Source organism: Adiantum capillus-veneris, chromosome 21, assembly GCF_014529385.1.
Source record: "Adiantum capillus-veneris isolate H3 chromosome 21, ASM1452938v2, whole genome shotgun sequence".
Taxonomy (NCBI): Eukaryota; Viridiplantae; Streptophyta; class Polypodiopsida; order Polypodiales; family Pteridaceae; genus Adiantum; species Adiantum capillus-veneris.
The window spans coordinates 65,253,064-65,277,681 of record NC_140951.1 but is presented as its reverse complement, the minus strand read 5'-3'; the positions used below and the strand labels follow the sequence as shown (position 1 = coordinate 65,277,681).

The window sequence follows — 24,618 nt, the reverse complement described above, 5'->3', positions numbered from 1 at the left end:
TTGCCATTGTGAGAGTGAGAAAGTTAACTCGACTTAGAATTTTTTCATATTTATAAATAGAGATTCAATACATGGGTGCTCGGTAGATGGAAAACATACTATACAAGGATGAAAATAACTACATCAAAAGACACTTCATGATTAATCATAGGGAGGATAAAGGATGGAGAAGAGGTGTTTATCTCTTGCAGTCGTTCTCTACCAAACATGGTTGTAATGATCTGCTGATAAAACATCTTGCGGTCCAAGATTACTTTGATTGATTGAATTCGTTGTGGTGCATAAGTTTGGTTCCTTGCAAAAGGCTGATGCGCTGGGTCCATCACATGATAATTCGGAAAGGCTCTCTCCTTCGTGGTGGAAGGTTATAGTCGGAGGTGTAGAGCTCTTGGTAGTCGAGGTCAAATTTATAGTACCACAGGACAAGGTTGTCTTCGTCTTCTAGCTCTAGGGCTGTTCCTCTAGCAAGCTCTTGGAAAAGCTTGAACTCTCTCTCTTTGAGCAACTTCACTTTCCTGCAAGATAGAGTGCCATCTAGTGTATACACAGGTGTGATGAGGTAGATGGTGAGTCTTACTACTTGTATTAATCCAAGTTGGATGGATACATAGCAAGCTGTAAAGTGGTCATCATAGCCTTGATTCACAAGCAACACCCCTTGAAGGTGGAGGGTCTTGTCTTTCCGCCAAGCAAAACCTGTGTTAAAGACCTTGTCGATGACAAGCTCCGCCACTTCACTCGGTAGACGACGTAGAATCCATGCTGCTGTTTCTAGTTCCTGGCTCATGAGATGAGAGTGAGGTATAAAAAGACTTTGGAGGATTTGCCCTTTTGTTTTGGAGACGGGGTGATTGTTGGCGCTGGAAAACCCTTGAATCTTTTGGTGCAAGGGAGAGAGAGGGACCACGCGTTCGTAGTAGCTTCCTCAAGTTGTGAAGGCTTGTTGTGTATGCAGGTGGAATAGGTGGCAAAGATGGGGACGTAGATGTAGAGAAGCCTGGTGCTACTTGAAAGCCTACCGTTGTGAGAACGCCTGTGCGGATGTCGAGGGAGAAAATGATGGCCTTTTCTTCACTTTGGGTTGCACTCATGTCGAAGGTGCCGTTTTTGGCTACAATGTGAGCATGATGCAGCTTGTGCCTTGCTTTTACGCTTGCGGGGATGATGAGAAATGTAAACAATCTGAGTAGGGAAAGAGGGTCTTACCACTTCTTCTATGCTAACAATACAACACCCTTGCAAGAGTGTCTTGATGACTTGTGTCAAACCTGCTTGAAGCTCCTCCTCTTCAGTGGTCCAATTAGAGAATTCAAGAAGCCACTCGTCAATGAAGAGAAGTAAATATGGCAGCCTTGTAAACTGAAGGTTTCAAGAGCCCTCCTCAGTGGAGGCACCAAATGAGAGGCGGAAGTGAAAAAAAGACCCAGTGGCCTCTACACCAAGACTATGCACAATGGCCTCATCATGGGGGATACACAATAGGAGCACCACCTAGCAAGATATGCGGCTAGGACGCATACATATACACAATGAAGCATGCCATGGAAAACAATTTCAAGATCCACGTCCAAATGTGGAATGGGGTGGTCGGAGAATAAGGTGAGAGGAGTGGTGAATGAGTGAGAATGGGCTTGCTACTCGTGCATGTTAGTAAGGAAGATAATGAGGTAGGGGAAACTTGCGAGTATGCTCACTTATCATACAAGAGGTGGCGAACCCGCACACCTCAAGATGGAAGTAGCAAGATGATAGGAATATGAGAGGGAGAGAGAGAGTGTGTGTATGGTGGTGAATCCGCACACCTTTACATAAGCAGAAAAAAAAAGGCAAGGAACAAGCATATACCATACTCACAATGAGATGTATCCAAAGCGACAAAGTATGGCATCAAGATGGAGTGTGTTGATTGCTTGCAAAAGATGAATACAATAGGTAGCGTATGGCAGGAAAATGAGAAGGGGACAATATCATAGGAGGCGTAATGGAGAGATGGGAGTTGATGGCGAGGAATATCATGAGTGTGTCCACCCTTCTTCTTCTTGAAATTGTGTCTTCAATCCTTAATTACAAGTGGCGTGGAGGTGTGGTGCTCATCTTTTGTGCATGGTGATGGTGATGATGATGGTGTTGTGATTATGTGATTAGGGTTCATGCTACAAGCATGTAGCACAAGAGTGTGTATGGATAGGTGTGTGTGCGTGTGTATGTGTGTGTGTTTTAAGTGAGCTCTCATGGCCTCCTTATATAGGGAAGGACGGGGGAAATTAGCAATATTTCTATTTGAGGTGAGTGTCCCACTTTGGTGACTAGGAAAATGGGGTGCATGTGACTATGGCTCCCATCTTGTTGTAACAGACTTGGACACTCCAAGTCAAGAATCAACTGCAACAGCACCAAATAACCACTTCAAAACAATTCACAGATCACAATAGATTTGCACTGGCCTGGCGGAGTTCCGTGCCTAGAGATATTGGCCCCAAAGACTGGCGTCCCTTTCGGTATTTCTTTTTATATGAATCAGATCAAAGTACAAGAGAGTGGATAGGCTTTCACTCTTAGACTCTGCGTCCAGATGCTCTCAGAAGTGAGGCCCTCACCACTAATTTAAAGGTTACAAGGGATGTCCAAAAGCAGAGCCCCAAAACCTTTTAAAATCAAAAGCATCAGTTCTCTCTCTCTCTCTCTCTTAGAGAGTCTTTTCTCTTTTTTTTATAAAAAAAAGCAAAAGCAAAATTCGCGTCGCTCATCATTTTCCCAAATTTTTTTAAAAAAATGTCTCCGCGATTCTGAGAATTAGGGTTTGTAGGAATTTTAGGGTTTCTGGCAGAAATTTGGGTTTCTGTTGTCCACCACGTCATCACTTTGTGACATACTCCCCTCTTGAAAGCATTGTAATTAACCGCGATTACGCCTGCAAAACCGACAAAAGCCATAAACCGTCTTAGCAGACACTGACTGTTAGTACCTACGTACTAGGAACACACATCTAGCACATGTACAAAATCGACAGTCACATCACACGACATCACAGGACATCACCAGACATCACAGGACATCACATGACATTCAACATTCATTCGGATCTTAGACCATGATTTATCGGCAGTGTAGCTAGCAATCACATCTAGGTCCAATCGGGACCTCATCGATGTCCGATTGACTAACCCCTATTGCAACCATGTCTATTCGAGATCAAGTAGACCAAAATGCTGCAGTCATTTCATCTATCAGTTCCTGCACTCACAAGAAGTCAAGAACAAATCAGTATCATAATCAGGAATTCCATTTCATAAAGTCATCCAACAGAATGCTGTCATCTCTCAGTATCCCTGAAGCTCAAAGAGACATCAGTGACTTTAGTATCAAAATCGAGGCATCTGTTGACAAAGGAGTGGAGTAACTCCCCTCTTGTGCATCCCACTGCACCAGATCTCTGGCCAAGTTGAATTCTGGGTTCCGTTTGGAGTAGACTACGCTAAACCAAACATTGAGGTAAAGTTTCACAATCCGAGGAGTATCTGCTAGGTCCTCCTCCTCCATCCACTTCGTATCAAATGCAGGAAAGTTCTTGAACTAAACCAAGAACCACCTTCGGACTTTACCTTTCTTCGTATCATTATGTGCCAAAATCTATTCAAGAACAAGGATCTCCTCGTTTTCTTCCACTGCGGGTTGCTCATCAGGCTCCCCATCATCAGGCACCCACCCTTAACAGGGTTCAAGAGACTCACACGAAATGCATTGTGAATCCTCCAAGTATCTGGCAGTTTCAATCGGAAGTAGACATCATTTATCTTGTCAGTGATCTGGAAAGGTCCGTAGTATCGCATACTAAGATTTGGAAAAAGCCTCCTTTTTCCCTTTTTCTTTCGCAGGCGTGCCTTCTCAAAAGTAAGAGCACCCAATCATCCTCCTTCAGTTTCCAGTCGCGACGATGGCGATCCGCTACCTTTTTCTATCATTCTTGAGACTCCTACAAAGTCTCGCGAACCTTGGCAAAAGCCGTATCCATGTCTCGCGAATATTCATCCGCTTCTAATTTCTAATCTTTCGTGCTCAGGAAGGATGGAACCTTCGCAGCACCTTCAACAATCTCACATGGCGTCTTCCCCGTCGAAGAGTGTATCGTGTTATTGTAGACAAATTCCACCAAAGGTAAGTTCTTTTCCCATTGAGTCTTCTGATCCGAGATACAAGACTTCAATAAATCTAAAATCACTGAATTGGCAATCTCAAATTGCCGGTCAGTTTGCAAGTGGAACGATGACGAGAACTGCAAGTGCGTGCCAATGTTCTCCCAAATTGCTTTCCAAAACCAACTCATAAATCTGGGGTCTCTGTTGGAGAGAATCGTCTCAGACGTGCCATGTAATCGGAAAATCATTGTAATCATTCTGTATTCTCGGGAGATCAAAAAAATGAAATCCATTTCAATATTTTCCGAGGGGCGGGTGGGTATGGGTAAAGGCTGTAACAATCCCTGTGCTTTATGCCTGTCAAACTTGACCTTCTGGCATACCAAGCAACTGCGCACAAACTCTTCCACATCCTTCTTGAGTCACGGTTAAAAGAAGTATCTCTCTACCCCTTTCATGGTGGTAGCAATGCCGCGGTGACCCGTAAAAGGTGGACAGTGGCAATCAGTCATAACCTTTTCCCTCAACGGCTGTGTAACGCACAACATAGTCTTTTTCATCAAGTAGCCTTCCCGAAGGGAGTATCCAGCTACTGTCTCCCCATCCTGTATCCGTGTGAAAATATCTGCAAAATCTGTATCTGTGGCATACGGATCGACCATATCCTTGAAGCTCCTATGATGTATCGTGGAAATAGCCAGAACCAACGGTTTCCGAGACAAAGCATCTGCCACCACATTCTTCTGTCCCTGCACATGGACAATCTCGAAGTGGAACTGTGACAAGATGTTCACCCACCGCATCTGGTTTTCCGAAAGCTTCTTCTGTGACAAGAAGTAGCGCAAACTCTGATGGTCTGTAAAGACAGTAAAATCCTCTCCGAGTAGGTAATGCCGCCACTGAATAAGAGCATGGATAACCGCCAAAAGCTCTTTCTCATAGATCTGTGCTGTCATCTCTGGCCTAGAGAACAAACGGCTCTCGTAAGCTATGACATGGCCTTCTTGCATCAAGACTGCACCCAGACTACGACCACAAGCATCAGAATACACTTGAAATGACTTCTGCAAGTCCGGCAAAGTCAAAATAGGTCCCGTAGTCAATTTCTCTTTCAATGTCCAAAAGGCAGTCACCTTTGTGGGTCCTCACGAAAAAGGTACTCCTTTCTGTGTCAAGGTATGCAAAGGGGAAGCAACCTCTGCAAACTTTCGTATGAACCGCCTGTAGTACGAACACAGTCCCAAGAAGCTTCTAACTTCATGGACATTTCTCAAATCGGGCCAATCACGGATAGTCTCTATCTTGGCCGGGTCCATTTGCACTCCTGTTGCTGACACAATGTGTCCCAAAAAGTGTATCTCTGGTAGGAAAAATTCACTTTTCTTTGCATTAATCACTAACGTGTGATCTCGTAATGCCTGAAAGACTTGAAGCAGATGATCTCTGTGTTCTGCCTCATTGTTGGAGAAAACAATGATGTCGTCAAAGAAAGTGCCAACAAATAGCCTGTACTCTTGAAAAATCCTGTCCATCATTTGGTTAAATGTCGTAGGAGCATTGGTTAAGCCAAAAGGCATCACCAAAAACTCAAATAACCCAAAAGTCGTCCGAAAAGCTGTCTTGTAGACATCTCCTGGCGCTATCCTGATCTGATGATATTTACTTTTCAAGTCAATCCTGCTAAAGCACGAGGATCCCTGTAAATTGTCGAGTATATCATCGATCCTAGGAATCGGAAATCTGTTCTTGATGGTGATTTTGTTGAGAGCGCTATAATCAATGCACATTCTCCAAGATCTGTCTTTCTTCAAAACCAACAACATTGGAGAGCAATACGGTGAAGTACTAGGTTGGACAAGACCCTTTTCCAAGAGGTCTTTCACTAGGTTCATAATCTTTTCATTCTGTACTCGGCTCACACGATAAGGTGGCCGATTCGGTGGCGTGCTTCCAGATATCAGATCAATGGTATGATCTTTAGGCCCTCTCAAAAGCAATCGGCATGAGCGTGGAGAAAAAATCTTGGCGTTCTTTTCTTCAGGTCAAAACATATTCAACCTTTATCCATCGTTCAGTTCTCCCAAAAGAATGAGTAAGAAAATTGAAGTTCATCAAGTACAATCTCTAAGCCCTTCATTTATCAAAGTCGCTTTCTCGGCCCGGTAGTCAACCACGGCGTAGTTCTTGTGGTACCAAGGGATCGCGAGTAGAATGTCACTCACGTGCCATGAACACCCCTGTCATTGCAAACAAAGTTTGCCAATGCTCGGTGTAATGGCAACATCCCATCAGGGTGCCAGTCGAACTACCTCCGCCTGTGGCGTCAGTCTGTCGGGCGTAGTTCCAAATCGAGCCGCCAATTCCAAGTGAAAAGAAGTTGGCCTTGGCTCCTTCAAAAGAGCTTCCTGATCCTTCACTTTGCCCCGAAAGTGGCAAAGTTTGTACTTTCATTCATTAGATTCGGTGCAGGTCCCACGCCATGTGGTACTAGTTCTGTTTTTCTATCTGCCTTTTCTGCCACGTTCCTCAGCTGCTCTCGAACTCTCAGGCCTGTCGTCGTCTTTATCATTCTGTTCTTTTTGTGCCTTTTTAGGGCACTATGTGGAGATATGTCCATGTTCCCCGCATCCAAAGCACTTCCCCTCTCTGATGAAGCGAGCTCTCTCCTCAAGAGTAAGCTTGGGTTGTGCATCCTTTTTCTCTGGCTTGCTCTTTTTCTTTCTACTTTCATTCCCAGAAGTCTGTTCGGCTCGTTGTGTCATGGCCTTATCTGTGGGGTAGGTCAAACTGCCAGAGTGAATGGCAAAGCCCCGCTTCGCATGACTCATCAACTCCTAAATAGAAGCCGACTTCTATTCCAAGCAGTGATCTCGGATCTCTGTAGGTAGACCCAAGGTAAACCGTTCAATCTGTTCTCTGAACGTGATCTTCTTGATTGAAGAGGCGGGTAGAAAAGAGCTCCAGAATCTTTCACAATAAGAATTCACTGTATCGCTCTTGGTCATCCGGAGATGGCTCCAAGCAGCTCGTATATCTCGCTCAAACTCTTGAGTCAACCAAGAAGAAATAAAAATCCTCTTGAATTTCAGCCATGTAACTGGCACAGTCTTGCTTAATAGAAGCGTGGACCACCAAGTACGAGCATTCCCCTTAAAGTAAGAGGTAGCTCTCCGAATCTTGGAGTGCTCTGAATAGCGTCCTCCCGCGAAAGCGATGTCAAACTGCTGTATAAAAGACAAAGCCTTCGAAGCATCTGAGTATCCTGAAAAGTATCAAACTTGATCGAGTGGCCACCTTCCTTAAACTCTCGGACTTTCTTGCTTTTATCTTCGAGAAAGTCATACTGGTTGGCTTTGTAAAAATTCTTCTTGTTCGCATAAAACTTTCCGTCATCGGAATTTGAGCTGTCTGTAGACAAGTCCTCAGTAGAACTGTCAGTCTCTGGGCGAGATTTAGCCTTCTTTGCCTTTCTCTTGCCCTTTCCAAAGCGTTGCTTCTTGCTTCGCTTTTTACCTTTTCTGTCTTCTTCGCTCGAATCCGAGGAGCTAGAAGAACTGTCAGAAGAAGAAGAAGAAGAACTGGGTAGGTCTTCAAACTTGACGCGCTTCTTCAATTTCTTTGCCTTGTCAAATGTCGACCGACGACCCAAATATCCCGGGAAGTCAGTGCCTTTCTTCTGCTTTTTGCCGTGCTTTTTGTCCTTCTTTTGCATGTCGAAAAGCTGAGCAATCCGTGCATCAACCACATTCTCTAGTTCCTTCTCCGTATATTTCTTGGAGGCAGAAGATTTCTTGAGAGCAGGTTTCGGGAGTGGTGTTGTGGTTCTCTGCCACTCCATTTGTACCTCTTCCAAAGAGGTCTGGTTCATATATTTTGCCATCTTCGGGTCCTTGGCAAAATTGAGCATCATCTTTGTTGCATCGCCGATCCACTGGCGACGCTCTATCGCTCGCCGCTCCGCCTAAGTAGGCCAAGGCGGGCCATACTCTCTGTCTGAATCTTCGTTGTGATCCCAGCCCGCATCTCTAGATGCAGAGGGAGTTGACTGATCATTGCCTGAGGCCATAGGTGCCACAGGAAAAAAAAATATCGAGGATCGGATTTCCCGTAGAAGAGAAATCGACCGTGCTCTGATATCACTGTAACAGACTTGGACACTCCAAGTCAAGAATCAACCGCGACAGCACCAAATAACCACTTCAAAACAATTCACAGATCACAATAGATTTGCACTGGCCTGGCGGAGTTCCGTGCCTAGAGATATTGGCCCCAAAGACTGGCGCCCCTTTCGGTATTTCTTTTTATATTAATCAGATCAAAGTACAAGAGAGTGGCTAGGGTTTCACTCTCAGACTCTGCGTCCAGATGCTCTCAGAAGTGAGGCCCTCACCACTAATTTAAAGGTTACAAGGGATGTCCAAAAGCAGAGCCCCAAAAGCTTTTAAAATCAAAAGCATCAGTTCTCTCTCTCTCTCAGAGAGTCTTTTCTCTTTTTTTTATAAAAAAAGCAAAAGCAAAATTCGCGTCGCTCATCATTTTCCCAATTTTTTTTAAAAAAAAAGCCTCCGCAATTTCCGGAAATTAGGGTTTTGGCAAAAATTAGGGTTTGTAGGAATTTTAGGGTATCTGGCAGAAATTAGGGTTTCTCCTGTCCGCCACGTCATCACTTTGTGACACTTGTCTCCTCATTATTTAAAATACCAGAGTCAATAGAGAGAGAAGAAGAGAGAATGTGGGTAGGATGTAGAGGATAGGAGATATTTACAATAGTCTAGCTTTGGCTAGACTTAAGCGTATTAGGGAGAGAAGAGAGAGGTAAGAAATTTACAAGAGAGATTGTCAAAGGTGGATAGTTGTTGATGAGGATGGATCCTCCAAAAATGGTGATAGAATCACTCTAGACTTGCCAAGACCTCATTAAAAGAGCCTTGTCTCTTGTAATCATGCTTGAAGACTTGTAGAACCATAGCCATTCTAGAGGGAAGAAAATTGGGGATGGCTTGTGTCACCATTACACGAGAAAACTGGGGTCCACTACAAAAATCATATCTCCGTGTTCATAACTCCAAAAATTCTGAAAAAAATTGAGCTAAAAGTTGAGATCATGAGCTATATCTTTCATGTTGAACGCTCCTTCAGATTCGGGGTTCTTCTCTACTTAAAAAATTCAGCCAAATAATGTATTATTTGTGGCTGCAAAGGTCTTTTGGTGGTCCCCTTTGAGTGGACTTTCCTCTTGCCTTCAAGTGTAAGCTCCTTCATGTGTATGGAAACATGACCTAAAGTTTTGAAAATATTGGCAATCATCTAGATGGAGGTATTATTGAAATTTGAAAGTGGGGTTGAGGTTTGAAAATGAAAACTAGTGAATAAAATATTTGGTAGGGTGGAATAATATATATATACATGAAAAATATATTAGAAAATACTAAAATATATAATGTAATTTAGAATATATATATTTAATATTTAAGGTCAAAAGAGAGATCAACAAAGAAAGCTTACTTATTTATGCTACATCCATATTGATTAGCATAAGTCTTATTTATTTAATAAAGGCTAAAACTTTTGTGAAAAAGGGAAGAAAAATCAAAAGTAACTTATGTAATAGGAAATATTTTGGTAAAAGGGCAAAAGATATATAGGGGGTTCTCATGCATGGAAAAGCTTGCCTCAGTGGCAGCCATACCGAATTCCGCCTTTTGTGTTGACATGCTGACGTGGTAGCAGTGTACGGATTTCCCATGTTTTGTGCTGGTTGCTTTTTGGGACCAGATGCTTTTGAGTTTGAAATCTTTTCATGTAATTGCTTTACATGGCCTTTAAATATGAGCGAAGGGCTCATTCGCTCGCACTCTTCCGGGTGAAGGTGCAGAGCGCGAGTACCGTATCGGCATTGTACTGAGTTCAAGCAATATAAAGAAATACGGAAAGGGGCGCCAAGGTTTGGGGCTAGTGCTCCCTCGAGGTGGAACTCCCCCACTCCCCGTTTCGTCTGTCGTGCACTCTCTCTCTCTCTCTCTCTCTCTCTCTCTCTCTCTCTCTCTCTCTCTTTCAGTTCAGTGTTATTTGAAGTGCTAAAATTGTTAAGTGTGTTCTTTTCTGTTGGCATGTGGTGCCTGTCCCCGTGACAGTGGTATCAGAGCTTCAGGTGTGCGCTTTTCTAAGGTATACCGGTCCTACCGAAGAGTAGACAGAGCAAGATGGTGCTTTCAAGCTTTACATAAAATTTTATTAAAGAATCTTTGTGTCCTGACCCCGGACTTATTAGCCACTCCCACCCTTACTTCATCGCGCATCGGGCGTGCTCCCTTCTTCATTGTTCTGTCTTACAAGGCTTAAGTTATAAAGATCACTTGCAAGAGAAGGATCACGGATTTTTCAAAGCCATTGTTTTCCTCAGAGGTAGTGCCATGCAGTGATGGATGTCTATAGCTAGCAAGCTGTACACTCCAAGGACTTGGCAAGCTTTCAAATTTTTTTTTGCCGGAAGTTATATGCCTTCCGACATCTTTCTTCGAAGTGTAGCTTTTGGCAGAGTGGGTTATCCTGATGTAATGTGCAGCGGAAGTGAATGATGGTGTAAGCTCAGGATGAGTGATTAGTGAGTGCTCAAGGTTCCTTTTACTCTAGAGGAAGGGAGAGCCTTTCTTTCTTAAGAGAGAGCGAGAAGCAATCCGTGACTGTGTGAGTGATGACTCCTAGAAGTACCTCCCTCTCAAGTTGGGCTCTTGTCTCTCTGCACTCCTCATCATATCAGCTATTCTGGGGTATGCTCCCAAAACGTCGTCACTGCCCATGCTTAGTGTGTGGGTATGCCTCTGCTGCTGCATCTTGCAGTGTCTTTGTCAATATGTAAGTGAGCTCCTCTAGAGGTCTCCTTGGGTCCCGTGTGCATAAGCGTTTGTATATACCATCTATGTAGATAGAACGTGTCTCTGAAGTAAAAGTGTATCGGGCATGCGTAGATGTTTGTGCCAATTGAGCTATGCTGAAATGGAATGAGACGGTAAACGTGAGGAGGGCATGATTTACTGCTACCCTGATAGGCCTGACCCCGACTGTAAAGCAGAGTTAGCGGGGAACGCCCCCTAGCCCCCGTTCCGGCGTTCCGGGGGGCAGCTCCCTTCCCGAACGTTCCGGAACATATGGACGTTCCGGTGGCCAGTGCAAACCGGAACGGCCATTCCGGAACGCCCCCGGAACAGCCAACGACTACAAACAAATTTGGCAAAAATTGAAAAAATTGAAGTAAACGTTTGGGCTTCTTTTTGAAGTGTGCAAGGCCTCAAGGACTCATAAAATGCACCCCCCACCCCCTTTCTCTCCACAAGCTAATCCTCAAGGTTAAGCTCTGTCCTTCTCACACTCTCAAGATCTCTCTCAAGACTCACTCTCTCAAGGCTCAAGGCTCAAGGCTTCAAGCCTTCAGCTCTCTTCCTCTCCCTCCCACTCTCTCAAATCTCTCCCTCTCCCTCTCACTCTCTTGAGTCTCTCCCTCTCACTCTCTCAAGCTCTCTCTCTCTCTCTCTCTCTCTCTCTCTCTCTCTCTCTCTCTTCTCTCTCTCTCTCTCTCTCTCTCTCTCTCTCTCATCATCTGGTCATAGTAAGGTTGAATGGTCTTTAAAACGAGTTTTTTGTGAGTATTAGAGTCAAAGGACTTTAATACTCCTTGTATTTAAACACAAGGAGCTAAAAAATGCACTATTTGGGTGTTTTTAATACCTCTCGTTCCGCACCGTTCCCGTTCCGGACCCCTAGCCGTTCCCCCGTTCTTCGGGGATCTCGTCGCCGTTCCCGTTCCGCGTTCCGGGTAACTATGCTGTAAAGTCCTGAATAGAGGGTATAAAACTGGGCCGAGCCAAAAGTTGAAAACATAATCCATTGTGCTAGACCCATGTCTTTGAGGAAAACAAGTGAACCCACTCGATTCAAGAAATCATTGCAGGCCATTCAAGATGGCCCATGTGCAGTACCTATGACTATCAGATATCCCCCATATCCAGTGTGCTCCTCATCCTGCGAACACCTTGCCAATCCCATATCATTGACATCCAATTCTCTCAACATTTCTTCTGAGCTGTCGTAGAAAGCTGTCTGAGATTGGCCCGTCCTGGCATTAAAGTCTCCTAGAAGAATGACATCTCCATCCTAGAGGACTCCCCTATGTCCTCATCCAATATCATGTAGGGTGACTGTTGAAACCGGCCTGTTCAATCCAAAAAGGGCGGTAGACTTTACTTCAAACCTTGATTTAGCTTTCACCCATTATTAGTCGTCTATTTTACCTGCGCTATAGTGACACAAGAGAGGGGAATGGGATACAGATGCTAGAATGCACCTGTATGAGAAGACCGACACGAGATTGGCCCCTAACTTAGGCGCCCCTTTCGGTATTTCTTTATTGTTCAAAAGAGGGAATAAACGTTGTGGTTCCCTACAAGCTGCCCCGCACAAACTCGGCTGAATTTCCACTGTTCCAGCCCGATTTCGGCAGCATAACTGTACTAGAACCCTTCAAAGTCAGTATTCCCACGCATTGGCCGACTTTCCCGACGCATACGGGCACTTTGCAAAACCTGGCGAGAATCTGCAGCACGCTGAATTCTCTGTTTTCAGCCCTGAAAATGCGCCAGATCCCCTGTACAGCGGTCCCCTTGCATCCCCGAACCTCCTGGGGGTATTAGGGTCCGTTTAGGGCCAAAACCCTAAACCTGCAAAAATACACAGCAGGCTGTAATTTATTGTTTCGGGCTCCGTTTCGCATGCCGGTCGCATCCGTAGCAAGTCCTCGAGCTCCCGCACCTGTAGGGCTACTTGCCCTTTGAATCGGACGAGATTTCTGGCGTGAAACCTCTCCGAATTCACCTGTACCTGCGGGGGGATTAGCCGCTAGCTAATCCAGTACCTGTGCAAGAGGCTCTTGCCTCGGCAATCGCGCATGAACCCACACAACTGTACATTGGTCAAATGAAGAGCCCACTAGAGGGGCATAACATACTGCCAAAGGGGAGAGAGAGGGCAGTGCGTAGCGTGCAGGGCATCACCTCTGGCACCGCACTGTGCATAAGAGGGAAAGCAAGCACTCCATAGCTCTTAACCTGTGACAAATCTGAAAATGAGGCTCTCCCAGCTTAAAATTCAGCGCCAACTCTCTCTTGCATTAGAAATTGCACCAGAATGTGCCACTTGGCACATTTACAAGCATTTTCCCGTTTCGGGGTTGCTGTCTAAAAATCTCCCAACCGGCAGCTCAGTTGACTTCACGACAGAGTAAGAAAATGTTCCCCTTGTCATTCCGGAGGTAATGATGCCAACACATTTTCAGGTCCCAAAATAGCAGTTCCCTAAATTTTAGGAGATGCTGCCATTGTATCTTTCTAGGTCATCCGACCCTCTTTGTACACTGCGGCCACATCCAGAACTGAAATGTAGCCTCTGTAGCAAAGGATTCCACTTTGGCTAGTCAATGACCCCACTTGGCTAACCATAGTCCTTGTCCAACCTTAGTGCTCTCTTGCCCTCAGGCCTGGACTCCCACTGGACAGTTCCACACTAGCTATGCAATGCAGGGCAGTTAGATTTCCCGAGGGGTGTTTCCAAAAAATGAAAGTAAATAGATAATAAGAAAGAAATCAACAAAAAGGATAGATAGTAGTCACACGCTGGTGACATACCCCCCTCTTGAAATCTCAAACGTCCTCGTTTGCATCTATGTCGTTCATGCTCCTAGTCAACACTGATGTATTCAACACCTGTCGACACATATACGACACATACATGCTCATTGTCAACCCTGGTGTATTTAACACCTCGTCGACTCATGTATTGCCTGCGTGTGAACCCTGTCCCAATGACATAGTGGTAGCTGCGCACTCTGCCATTGCTTTGAGTCACTAACTTTCCAATGACAAAATGGTAGCTACACATTTTGCCACTGTATTATAGTACACGTTGAATCCCCTAACACTTTCGAGCATACCCAAACCGACAGTTTAAGAATGCAGTTACACATGTACTCTTCAATAGAAGCAATCACTGTATCCTTGACAAAGTGACAAGAAATACTCACTTCTATAGCACTAACCAAACTTTTGGACATTCCATAAGAGCAATTGCCAAACTGACAATCTGTACAGCTCTAGCATTCATGTAACAGGTATTTGATTTGAGCTCACTTTAAATACCATGTACATCATTTGTTTCAGAAGCCATTGTCACACTGACAATCCATTTAGCTTTGAAACTCAAGGGGTCAAGGTAGGTTGCAAATCGAAGGCTTCCAGGTAAAGTGATAACACAGTTGGTGACTCTGCAAGTTCACCTTCTTCCATCCACTTAGCATCCATTGGTGGATAGTTTCTGAACTTTACCAAGTAACGCCTAGCAACCTTGCCTTTCACTTTCCTTTCTTTGTGTGCCAAGATCTGTTCAGGGACCAGGATCTCGTCAAGTTCCTCGACTTCCGGCTGATCTTCAGCTGGCATATCTTCTGGCACATCACCCACATAGCGTCTGAGAAGACTCACATGAAACGCATTGTGAATCTTCCAACTGTCAGGCAATTTCAGCCTATATGCAACATCACTGATTATGTCGCATACTTGAAAAGGCCCAGAACAAACTTGTCATGCGTGGATCACGGTCGCTAACAATAGACTGTGGCATGCCATGATACTTGAAAATATTGCTCATAAACAAGCGTGCCATCTGATCTGGCTTTATCTTCCTCCTGACAGGAATAAAATGAGCCTGTTTGCTGAATCTGCAAATAATGGTCCAAATACCATCGTTTCCTGTTTGCGTTCTCGGAAGATCAAAGATAAAATCCATAGCAATACTTTCCCATGGTTTATCTGGAATAGGTAGTGGTTGCAATAACCCTGGTGCCTTTTGCCTGTCAAACTTGACCTTTTGGTATATTAGGCATTCTCGCACAAAGGCATCCACATCCCTTCTCAATGTAGGCCAGTAGAAGAATGTCTCAACCGCCTTAATTGTAGCATCAATACCACGATGCCCTGCATACGGTGGGACATGACTCTCTTCTATAACTTTGCGTCGCAATGGCTTTGTGACACACAATCTGCCATGCATCATCATGAACCCGTCTTTAAGAAGATAGTGTTCATGACGTTGTCCATCCATTAGTTGCTCGAAGACCTTTGCAAAATCTTCATCATTTGCTTATTGTTCTCTCATATCATCAAGTTCATGATGATAAGGAATCGACACAGCTGAAATTTGTGGCTTCCTTGACAAGGCATCAGTCACAACGTTCTTCTTGCCTTCCACATGCACAATCTGAAAATGGAACATGGACAAGATATTTGCCTATCGCATATGATTCTCAGATAACTTTGTTTGTGTCAAGAAGTATCGCAAGGTCTGATGATCCATTTGGACAACGAAATCTGCACCTAGCAGGTAGTGTTTCCAACTTAAGAGCGCATGAATCACAGCCAGTAACTCTTTCTCATAGACCTGCATGGTCATCTCTGGCCCTTGCAAAATTCTGCTCTCATAGGCTACTACCCTGCCATCTTGCATTAGCACTGCACCAATGCTACTACCGCAGGCATCACACTGGACAACAAATGACTTCCTAAGATCTGGCAACACAATGACTGGATCTGAAGTCATCTTTTCCTTTAAGAGATTAAAAGCTGAAATCTCTTTTTGTGTCCATCTAAAGGTGACTGCCTTCTTTTGAAGAGCATGTAAAGGTGAAGCAATCTCAGCGAAATTTCGGATAAACCTTCTGTAATAGGAGCATAGTCCCAAAAAGCTTCGGACATCATGCACCGTCTTCAAATTTGGCCATGACTTGATCGCTTCAACTTTTGCAGGATCCATTCTGACACCATCCTTTGAGACAATGTGTCCCAGAAATTCAATCTCTTCCAGAAAAAACTCACTTTTCTTTGCATTGATGAGCGACCTATGACTGCGTACCTCTTTGAACACAATGGCCAAGTGATGCCTATGCTCCTCTTCATTCTTTGAGTAGACTATCATGTCATCAAAGAATGTACCAACAAACTGCTGGTGTGGACGGAAAATTCTGTCCATCAGCCTATTGAACGTAGTAGGAGCATTTGTGAGACCAAAGGGCATCAGTCAAAATTCGTAAAGGCCAAACGTCGTTCTAAAAGCAGTCTTGTGCACATCTTCTGATCTAATGCGAATCTGATGGTACCCACTCTTTAGATCTATACTGCTAAACATAGCTGCTCCTTCTAATTTGTCCATAATATCATCAATTCTAGGTATAGGGAACCTATTCTTGATGGTATTCTTGTTGAGTGCACGGTAGTCGATGCACATACGCCATGAGCCATCCTTTTTCTGCACCAACAACACTGGAGAACAGAATGGAGATGAACTGGGCTGAATCATCCCCTTTTCTAACAGCTCCTGTACTTGGCCCATTATCTCTTTCTGCTGAGCCGCACTTACCCTGTATGGAGGCTTATTTGGTTGGCTACTGCCTGGCACCAAATCTATCGCATGGTCCTCGAGTCTCTCTGGCTGTAATTGAGACGGTAATGAATCGGAAAAACAGTCACTCTACTGTTGTAAAAACATTGACCTTTCTTTATCTAGCACATATAAATTTGATTCATCACAATCTGACACTTCACGTGCAAAAACCAAGTACGCAGAAAGATGCTTTTTCATTACAGAAGTAATAGTAGAAGCTAATACAGTAGGAATAGACTCTCCTTTAAGCTTTACATCCAGAATGTGAGTCTTTCCCCTGCTCTGTACAGTGATCTTTTTGTTGTAGGCATCCATGATTCCCTGTACACGAAACAACCAAGGAATACCTAGCAACACATCACATCCGTCCAGTGGCATGATGTAAAATTCTTCAACATCTATATAGGACTGGATATGTAGACGCAACTTTCCAATGATGGGTGTCACAGCCTCTGTATGGCCAGGACATGCCAAACCTGCCTCTGCTGGATACCCCATCTCTTCAGGTCTGATTCCCAACTTTGAAGCCAATTCTGGGGAAATAAAGTTGGCTTTGGCACCTGGATCAAAGAAGATAAGCACTGTTTGATCCCTGACCTTTCCCCATGCTGTGCAAAGCTCACTTGCATCTAAATTTGGCATGTCGCCCACCATATCTGGCACTAGACCAGCCATGGGCTTCTTTCCTTTCTTGTCTTCCTTGTCATCAGAATCAGCTGGCCTTTTCTTTGTAGGACAATTGTAAGCAATGTGGCCAGGTTGCTCACATATAAAGCATTTGTTCTCTGTCCTCAGGACCTTCTTTTGCTCTTCTGACTTGCGAGGAAAACGTCTTTTCCATTTCTTTGCTTGTCCTTTTTCTGATTCAGCCGTAGCTTTATCTTTGCCTGTGTTGGCCGACTCTTGAGTCCCTTTAGGAGCCTCATTGGGAACGTGCTTCTTGGCTGAATTTTTCTTGCCTGATCCTGCCTTGACGCCAGTGTTTAATTCACAATCTTCTCCCTTGAGCAAACCATTGCCAGTGTTTGCTACCTCGATGAGCTGCGTCAAAGTAGTGACTTTTGTCTTCGTGCAATATTTTCTCAATCCTTTGGGTAGGCCACAACAGTATTTTTCAATCTGTTCTGTCAATGGCACAAACCTATAGGAAGTTACTGGAAGTAGAGCTTTCCAAAACTTCCGATTGTAATCATCTAGATTTCTGCAAGTGGCAGCATTTAGCTGGTGCCATTCTGTCATGCCATCTGCTTCGAAATCATCAGATAACCATGCTGCTGCAAAAATCTGCTTCAAGTAAATCCATGTGGACGGAGCTTGCCCTTGAAGCAATAAAGTTGTCCACCATTGTCCCGCATTCCCTGTCAAGAAAGTGGCTGCCTTGCGGACCTTTGAAGCCTCTGTAAAGTTTCCCCCTGCATAGGCCTTGTCAAATTGCTGGAGGAATGAAAGAGCCTTCTTCCTGTCATCAAACCCTGTAAAGGTCGTGAAAGACACACCTTTGCCACCTTCTTTGTACGGAGTTGGCCTCTCCAGCGGCGTTAAATTGTCATATGGAAGTGACTGAAACATGGGAACACTATTAGGGTTCATCTGTGTTCCTTGGCCGCTATTAACATGACCTGGAAATGCCATATTTGGCTGCTGATTTGTAATTCCATCCGTACCAAAATTTGCTTGTGGCATCCCAAATTGGCCCTGAGTGCTCTGAAACCCTGGTTGCATACCCATGACACTGTACATGGGGTTAGGCATCATCGTTTGAGCACCCCCAAACACTGTTCCTGGCGTGTAAAACTGATTTCCAGGTGCATGACCAGCCATGCTCTGGAATACCGATCCACCTCCAAAATAGCCAGGGTGTACTGAAGGTAGTGGGAAGACCTGTTGCATAGCCTGTAGGTTGCTTCCCTGCCCATTAGAACCAGCTATAGGCTGCTGAAAGGTGGCGGGCTGAACTGGTACAGCTTCAAAGACTGGCATCTCAGCCACTTGTTCTTGCACATTAGGCATAGGTTGTGGAGATTGCATGTTCTCCGTCAAATGTACAGGTGTTTCCCATGACTGTGGGGTATGAATCACCTGTGGTCGAGCCTTAACAGGCTTTTGAATATGATCCAGTGACCCAACTTGCTGAGACGGAACAGGAGGTTCCAGAAAGGCTAAAAACCTCGGATTCTGGATTACTTGTGTGAACATAGCCACAGCAGTAACCAACTGGGTCCTGAATATATCGTCATCTGTCTGTGGTGGTCTTGAGGACTCACCGACATCATGTGTCTGTTGACCCTGTGAAGAGGAAACCTCTTCAGTCACATCATCTGGTCTGTCAGCCATAATTGCAATTCCCTGTGTCTGGTCTACGATCCCCTGTGTCTTCAAGCCCAAAATTGACCAAGGCTCACTTCTATGGGAAAAAGTGATTTAATCCCGTCGATGGAACCATGAAACCGGCCTGTTCAATCCAAAAAGGGCGGTAGACTTTACTTCAAACCTTGATTTAGCTTTCACCCATTATTAGTCGTCTATTTTACCTGCGCTATAGTGACACAAGAGAGGGGAATGGGATACAGATGCTAGAATGCACTTGTATGAGAAGACCGACACGAGATTGGCCCCTAACTTAGGCGCCCCTTTCGGTATTTCTTTATTGTTCAAAAGAGGAAATAAACGCTGTGGTTCCCTACAAGCTGCCCCGCACAAACTCGGCTGAATTTCCACTGTTCCAGCCCGATTTCGGCAGCATAACTGAACTAGAACCCTGCACAGTCAGTATTCCCACGCATTGGCCGACTTTCCCGACGCATACGGGCACTTTGCAAAACCTGGCGAGAATCTGCAGCACGCTGAATTCTCTGTTTTCAGCCCTGAAAATGCGCCAGATCATCTGTACAGCTGTCCCCTTGCATCCCCGAACCTCTTGGGGGTATTAGGGTCCGTTTAGGGCCAAAACCCTAAACCTGCAAAAATACACAGCAGGCTGTAATTTACTGTTTCGGGCTCCGTTTCGCATGCCGGTCGCATCCGTAGCAAGTCCTCGAGCTCCCGCACCTGTAGGGCTACTTGCCCTTTGAATCGGACGAGATTTCTGGCGTGAAACCTCTCCGAATTCACCTGTACCTGCGGGGGGATTAGCCGCTAGCTAATCCAGTACCTGTGCAAGAGGCTCTTGCCTCGGCAATCGCGCATGAACCCACACAACTGTACATTGGTCAAATGAAGAGCCCACTAGAGGGGCATAACATATTGCCAAAGGGGAGAGAGAGGGCAGTGCGTAGCGTGCAGGGCATCACCTCTGCACCGCACTGTGCATAAGAGGGAAAGCAAGCACTCCATAGCTCTTAACCTGTGACAAACCTGAAAATGAGGCTCTCCTAGCTTAAAATTCAGCGCCAACTCTCTCTTGCATTAGAAATTGCACCAGAACGTGCCACTTGGCACATTTACAAGCATTTTCCCGTTTCGGGGTTGCCGTCTAAAAATCTCCCAACCGGCTGCCCAGTTGACTTCACGGCAGAGTAAGAAAATGTTCCCCTTGTCATTCCGGAGGTAATGACGCCAACACATTTTCAGGTCCCAAAATAGCAGTTCCCTAAATTTGAGGAGATGCTGCCATTGTATCTTTCTAGGTCATCCGACCCTCTTTGTACACTGCGGCCACATCCAGAACTGAAATGTAGCCTCTGTAGCAAAGGATTCCACTTTGGCTAGTCAATGACCCCACTTGGCTAACCATAGTTCTTGTCCAACCTTAGTGCTCTCTTGCCCTCAGGCTTGGACTCCCTCTGGACAGTTCCACACTAGCTATGCAATGCAGGGCAGTTAGATTTCCCAAGGGGTGTTTCCAAAAAGTGAAAGTAAATAAATAATAAGAAAGAAATCAACAAAAAGGATAGATAGTAGTCACACGCTGGTGACAACTGTCCCTTGAGAGAGAGAGAGAAATGAAATGAAATGTTATATTAACGTCTTCAAAAGGCCAAAGTGACCTAGGAGACCAGAAAGTTACAATGTGGTGGGTCTGATACAAAGTCAGAGTAACAAAAAATGACAATAAAATACTATGGAATCCTAAACCGCTAGGTGTGAGCTAAGCAGCTATGTGGGATGGCTAAATCACAAAAGATCCAGCATCGGTCGCTGGCGGATCTCATCAATCTCCTCCATGGTCAATAGCCTGACTGGGCATCGTGCATGTCGGGCCAAAGTGATCCGAATCCTCTGATGCAGCCTCCGTCGATGCTGTGTAGTCCTCCGCAGTGGTGGGCGTCTGGATCTCCCTAGCTCGGTTGCTCGGTCGATCAGTGTGCCTTGGTTTGAGGCGACGAGCTCTCCTGTGGTAGTAGCTCCTCCGGGTGCCCAGTGTCTGCTCTAAGGATCCTTCTCTGAGATTGGCTAGCCTCTCCTCTCATCAAGCTCTTTCTGTGTCTGCGCAGCTCGAGCAAAAATAGACCCAAGCATCTCTGATCCCTTGTACCGCATGACTCTGGAGAGTGGTCTGAAACCCTCTCTGAACAAGCAGTGGAAGCGGCCACGTATCTCGTAATAGACGGGGCAGTGGCATGTGTAGTGCAACTTTGTCGCAGGCTCCATGTCACACAGGAGGCATGTCCTGGCCTCTGCCGGTACTCCATTGTATCTCCCAATCTCGATCCGCAGCTGGTGTGAAGATGTGCGTATCTGGCCAATAGCACATCGTATCCCATGAGACAAGTGGGTGTCCATGTATTTGGGCCTCGTCACAAAACGGTCCTTTGTAAGCTGGAGAAGATGCTCTTTGTAGAAAGCCATGTTCGTGCCCAACTCCTGTTCTGGCTGTATCCATGTCTTGGTGTCTAGCTGAGTTAGGTCCTGGCGGATGTGCCTGGTGATCTCGGACTGCGTAAGAGTCAGAGAGGGTGCATCCAGTGAGTACTGGAAGGGGGGCAATCTGTCTATGCTGAACCCATGTGCTTGGAACCATGACGTCATCTCCCCATACCAGCATGCTATATCTCCCTGCATGGCTAACTGTCGAGAGGACTCAAGTGCAAGGCGGGCATATCTGTCTTTGGGAAGTTCCCACATGCGGTGTATGAAGGAGACGGATCTGGTGAGTGCCTCCACCACTAGTGTGGGGGCAGCTAGCTCTGCCTAGATAATGGCACGTGGCACCGAAGCCTTGGCTCTAATGAGCCGTGAGATCATAGAGACTAGTGGCTTCTCCATGTCCCCCCATCCACAAGAGAGAGAGAGAGAGAGAGAGAGAGAGAGAGAGAGAGAGAGAGAGAGAGAGAGAGAGAGAGAGAGAGAGAGAGAGAGAAGTCCCTATCGGCCTATGAGACAAATCAATGTACATCTAGTGGTAGTCCGGGTGTCCGGAAAAGAAAATACTGAAAATAAAATGCTGAAATGAAAGCTAATCTAGAACCGGGATGTGCAGTGTGGTGGTATGATGGTAATGTGTGCTGGTATGGGTATATATGGCTCTGGCACCGCAGATACTGACCATATGAATATATGGCTGTGGATGTAGCTCTGTCTCACAGCAAAAAATGACTACCTCGTGCTGAGTGAAAGTAAAAGTGTGAGGGCATACCCGTATCAGAGCTGGCTAGTAGTGTGTAATGGGTGATGGGTATAAAAAGTGGTACATGGGGGGGAGGGGCTGAAAAACCCGATGTAAGTGGGTGCTCCAATGTGTGGTGGAGCGGGCCCTCTCCAGCTGTTGCTCATGAAGTGTACGGATCCTCAGTATATCCTGTTGGTATAGACGGGGCCGTCGGTATCGTGACTCCCGCGGTCGGCGTCGTGCTCGCTGTGCCTCTGCCTGCTCGAGTGTCAGCCCAATCGCCGTCGGTGGTGTGGGATCCCCTGAAGTCATTCTCTGGAAAAACAAAGTGATCGTCTGCTGAACACCTCCAGTGTCATGTGGTTGTGGTTGTGTAGACTCCTCACGTATGTGGAGTGCTCTTGTGATGAAATGGCCCACATGAGTCTGGTCTCTCCTCCTCATGCATGTCTGGAGAGTGCCCTCAATCCCAAATCTCTGTCTAAGCTCTGAGTAAGCTGGGCATCGTAGCATGAAGTGCTCCTCCGTCTCCACCTCTGTCTGACACACTGGGCAAGTCCGGTTCTCTCGTGGTATGCCTCTGGCTCTGCCCCGCTCAATCTCAAGCTGGTGTGATGAGACTCGGAGCTGGCCGATGGCTACCTGTAGGTGATGTGGCATGTACTGCTGCATATGCTGAGGGGTGTCTATGAAGCCCTGATCTGATATCTGGAGAAAATGCTCATGGTAGTGGAGCATTTTCGTCGGTAGTGGCTGCCTGGGGCTGATCCATGTCCTCTCAATGTAAATATGCGAAATCTCCTTCTTGATGATCCTATTCCTCTCCTGAATAGTGAGAGTATAAGTAGGTGCATGGATGTCATACTGGAGGGGTGGTAGTCGATCTATATCAAGCCTATGTCTAGTGAACCACTCGCTGGTCTGTGCATACCAAGAAGAGGCATCTCCCGCCAGTGCCATAGACTGTGATGCCTGTAGTGCTCGATAGGCAATGCGGTCCCTATCCATATTCTGTAATCTATGTAACAAGCAAACCGTCTGAAACAGTGCCTCTACTAGCATAGGTGAGACTGCTAGCTCTGCTCTGACTATATCATGTGGAACAGACGGCTTGCTGCGGATCATCCTGGAGATCATCAGTACCTGTGGGCGCTCTATCAAAGGCCAGATCGAGTCTGCCAAGCCAGGTCCCCATATGGCTGCCCCATACATAAGAGCTGGTGTAACCAAAGTGTCAAAAAACCACCCCTTCGTACGGGGCTCCTGAAAGCGTGCCTGGTGGCACTGTCTCTCCATCTGTGCGAGTGCGGAGTACCCCCTGGTCAGTCTGTCTCTGGCTGCCTGTGTCATGGAAAAGGCCTCTTATGCCGCGGTAAAAGTCACCCCCAAGTAGACATATGAGCCTACAACCTCGATACTGCCCCCTGCTGCTGTGAAAGAGCTCTCTCGTCTGATCCGTGCTGATGTATGAAAGATGAGAACCTTGGTTTTCCCAAGGTTCACTGAGAGCCCTCGCTGCACACAAAAGTCATCGAGCCCAAGTAGATGCTGACGCAGCCCCTCCGCTGACTCTGATATGAGTACAATATCATTGGCATATAATAGTATATGGACTGTGGTGCCACCCATCTCCACCCCATCACCTTCTCTATGCTGAATAAAATCCACTATCTCATCAATGTAGAGCCCAAAGAGTGTAGGGGAGAGTGGACATCCTTGTTTCACACCAATGGTGCTAAACAAGGTCTTTGTAGTGCCTCCTGGACATCGTACTCGCCCACATACTTGCTCATAAAGTGTATATATGCCCCATATCATGTCCTCCTCAAGCCCAAGTGAGAGTAGTCGCTTGAAGAGTCGCTCACGTGGCACCGTATCAAATGCTTTGCGAAAGTCCACAAAGCAACAGTAAAGCCTCCTCTTCCTCACTCGTGCTTGGTCGATCAAGCAGCGTAGCGTGAAGATATGATCGATGGTAGAGTATGTGCGGCGGAACCCAGCCTGTCCTGGAGCTCGGATGCCTGTTGCCTCTGCTCTGGTGCTAAGCTCGTCCTCTAAAACCGCGCCATAGAGCTTGGCCAACATGTGGCCAATCATAATAGTCCTGTATGTGTTGGGATCCATGGTGTCTGGAAATCCCTCCACTAGTGCGCGGTTAAAGAGATGAGCTATGAAAGGTGCCAAGGTCTCTCTGCCATAAATCAGATGCTCGGCCTGTAGCTCGGTCTGGTCTTGAGCTCTACCATGCTGTAGATGCCGGATGGCTCGAGCTACCATCTCTGATGTGAAGGATGAAGTGGTGGGGTGTGGTCCCTGTGGGCAGGGGTATCGGTGGCTGTCCTGGTATCTGGTAAAGGCCCTCTGCATAGCGGTACCATGTGTCCGGGTCCTCGATCGATGTCGGTGGCCTGCGCTCGCGGATGCGGCGCCATGCCTCTGCACTATCTCGGC

The 24,618-nt window shown here is 46.0% G+C and overlaps 2 protein-coding genes across 4 annotated transcripts in view; one reads left to right on the top strand and one right to left on the bottom strand.

The window, feature by feature from the left end:
* LOC147431075 (lipid phosphate phosphatase 2-like) overlaps positions 1-24,618 on the top strand; it is a 151,504-nt gene that overhangs the window by 46,929 nt on the left and 79,957 nt on the right. The gene's annotated exons all lie outside the window — the stretch shown is intronic.
* Positions 22,210-23,319, bottom strand: LOC147431076 (uncharacterized). The gene has a single exon (XM_086494509.1). It carries the CDS (start codon positions 23,302-23,304, stop codon positions 22,210-22,212), a length of 1,095 nt encoding a protein of 364 aa, XP_086350635.1. The 5' UTR covers positions 23,305-23,319.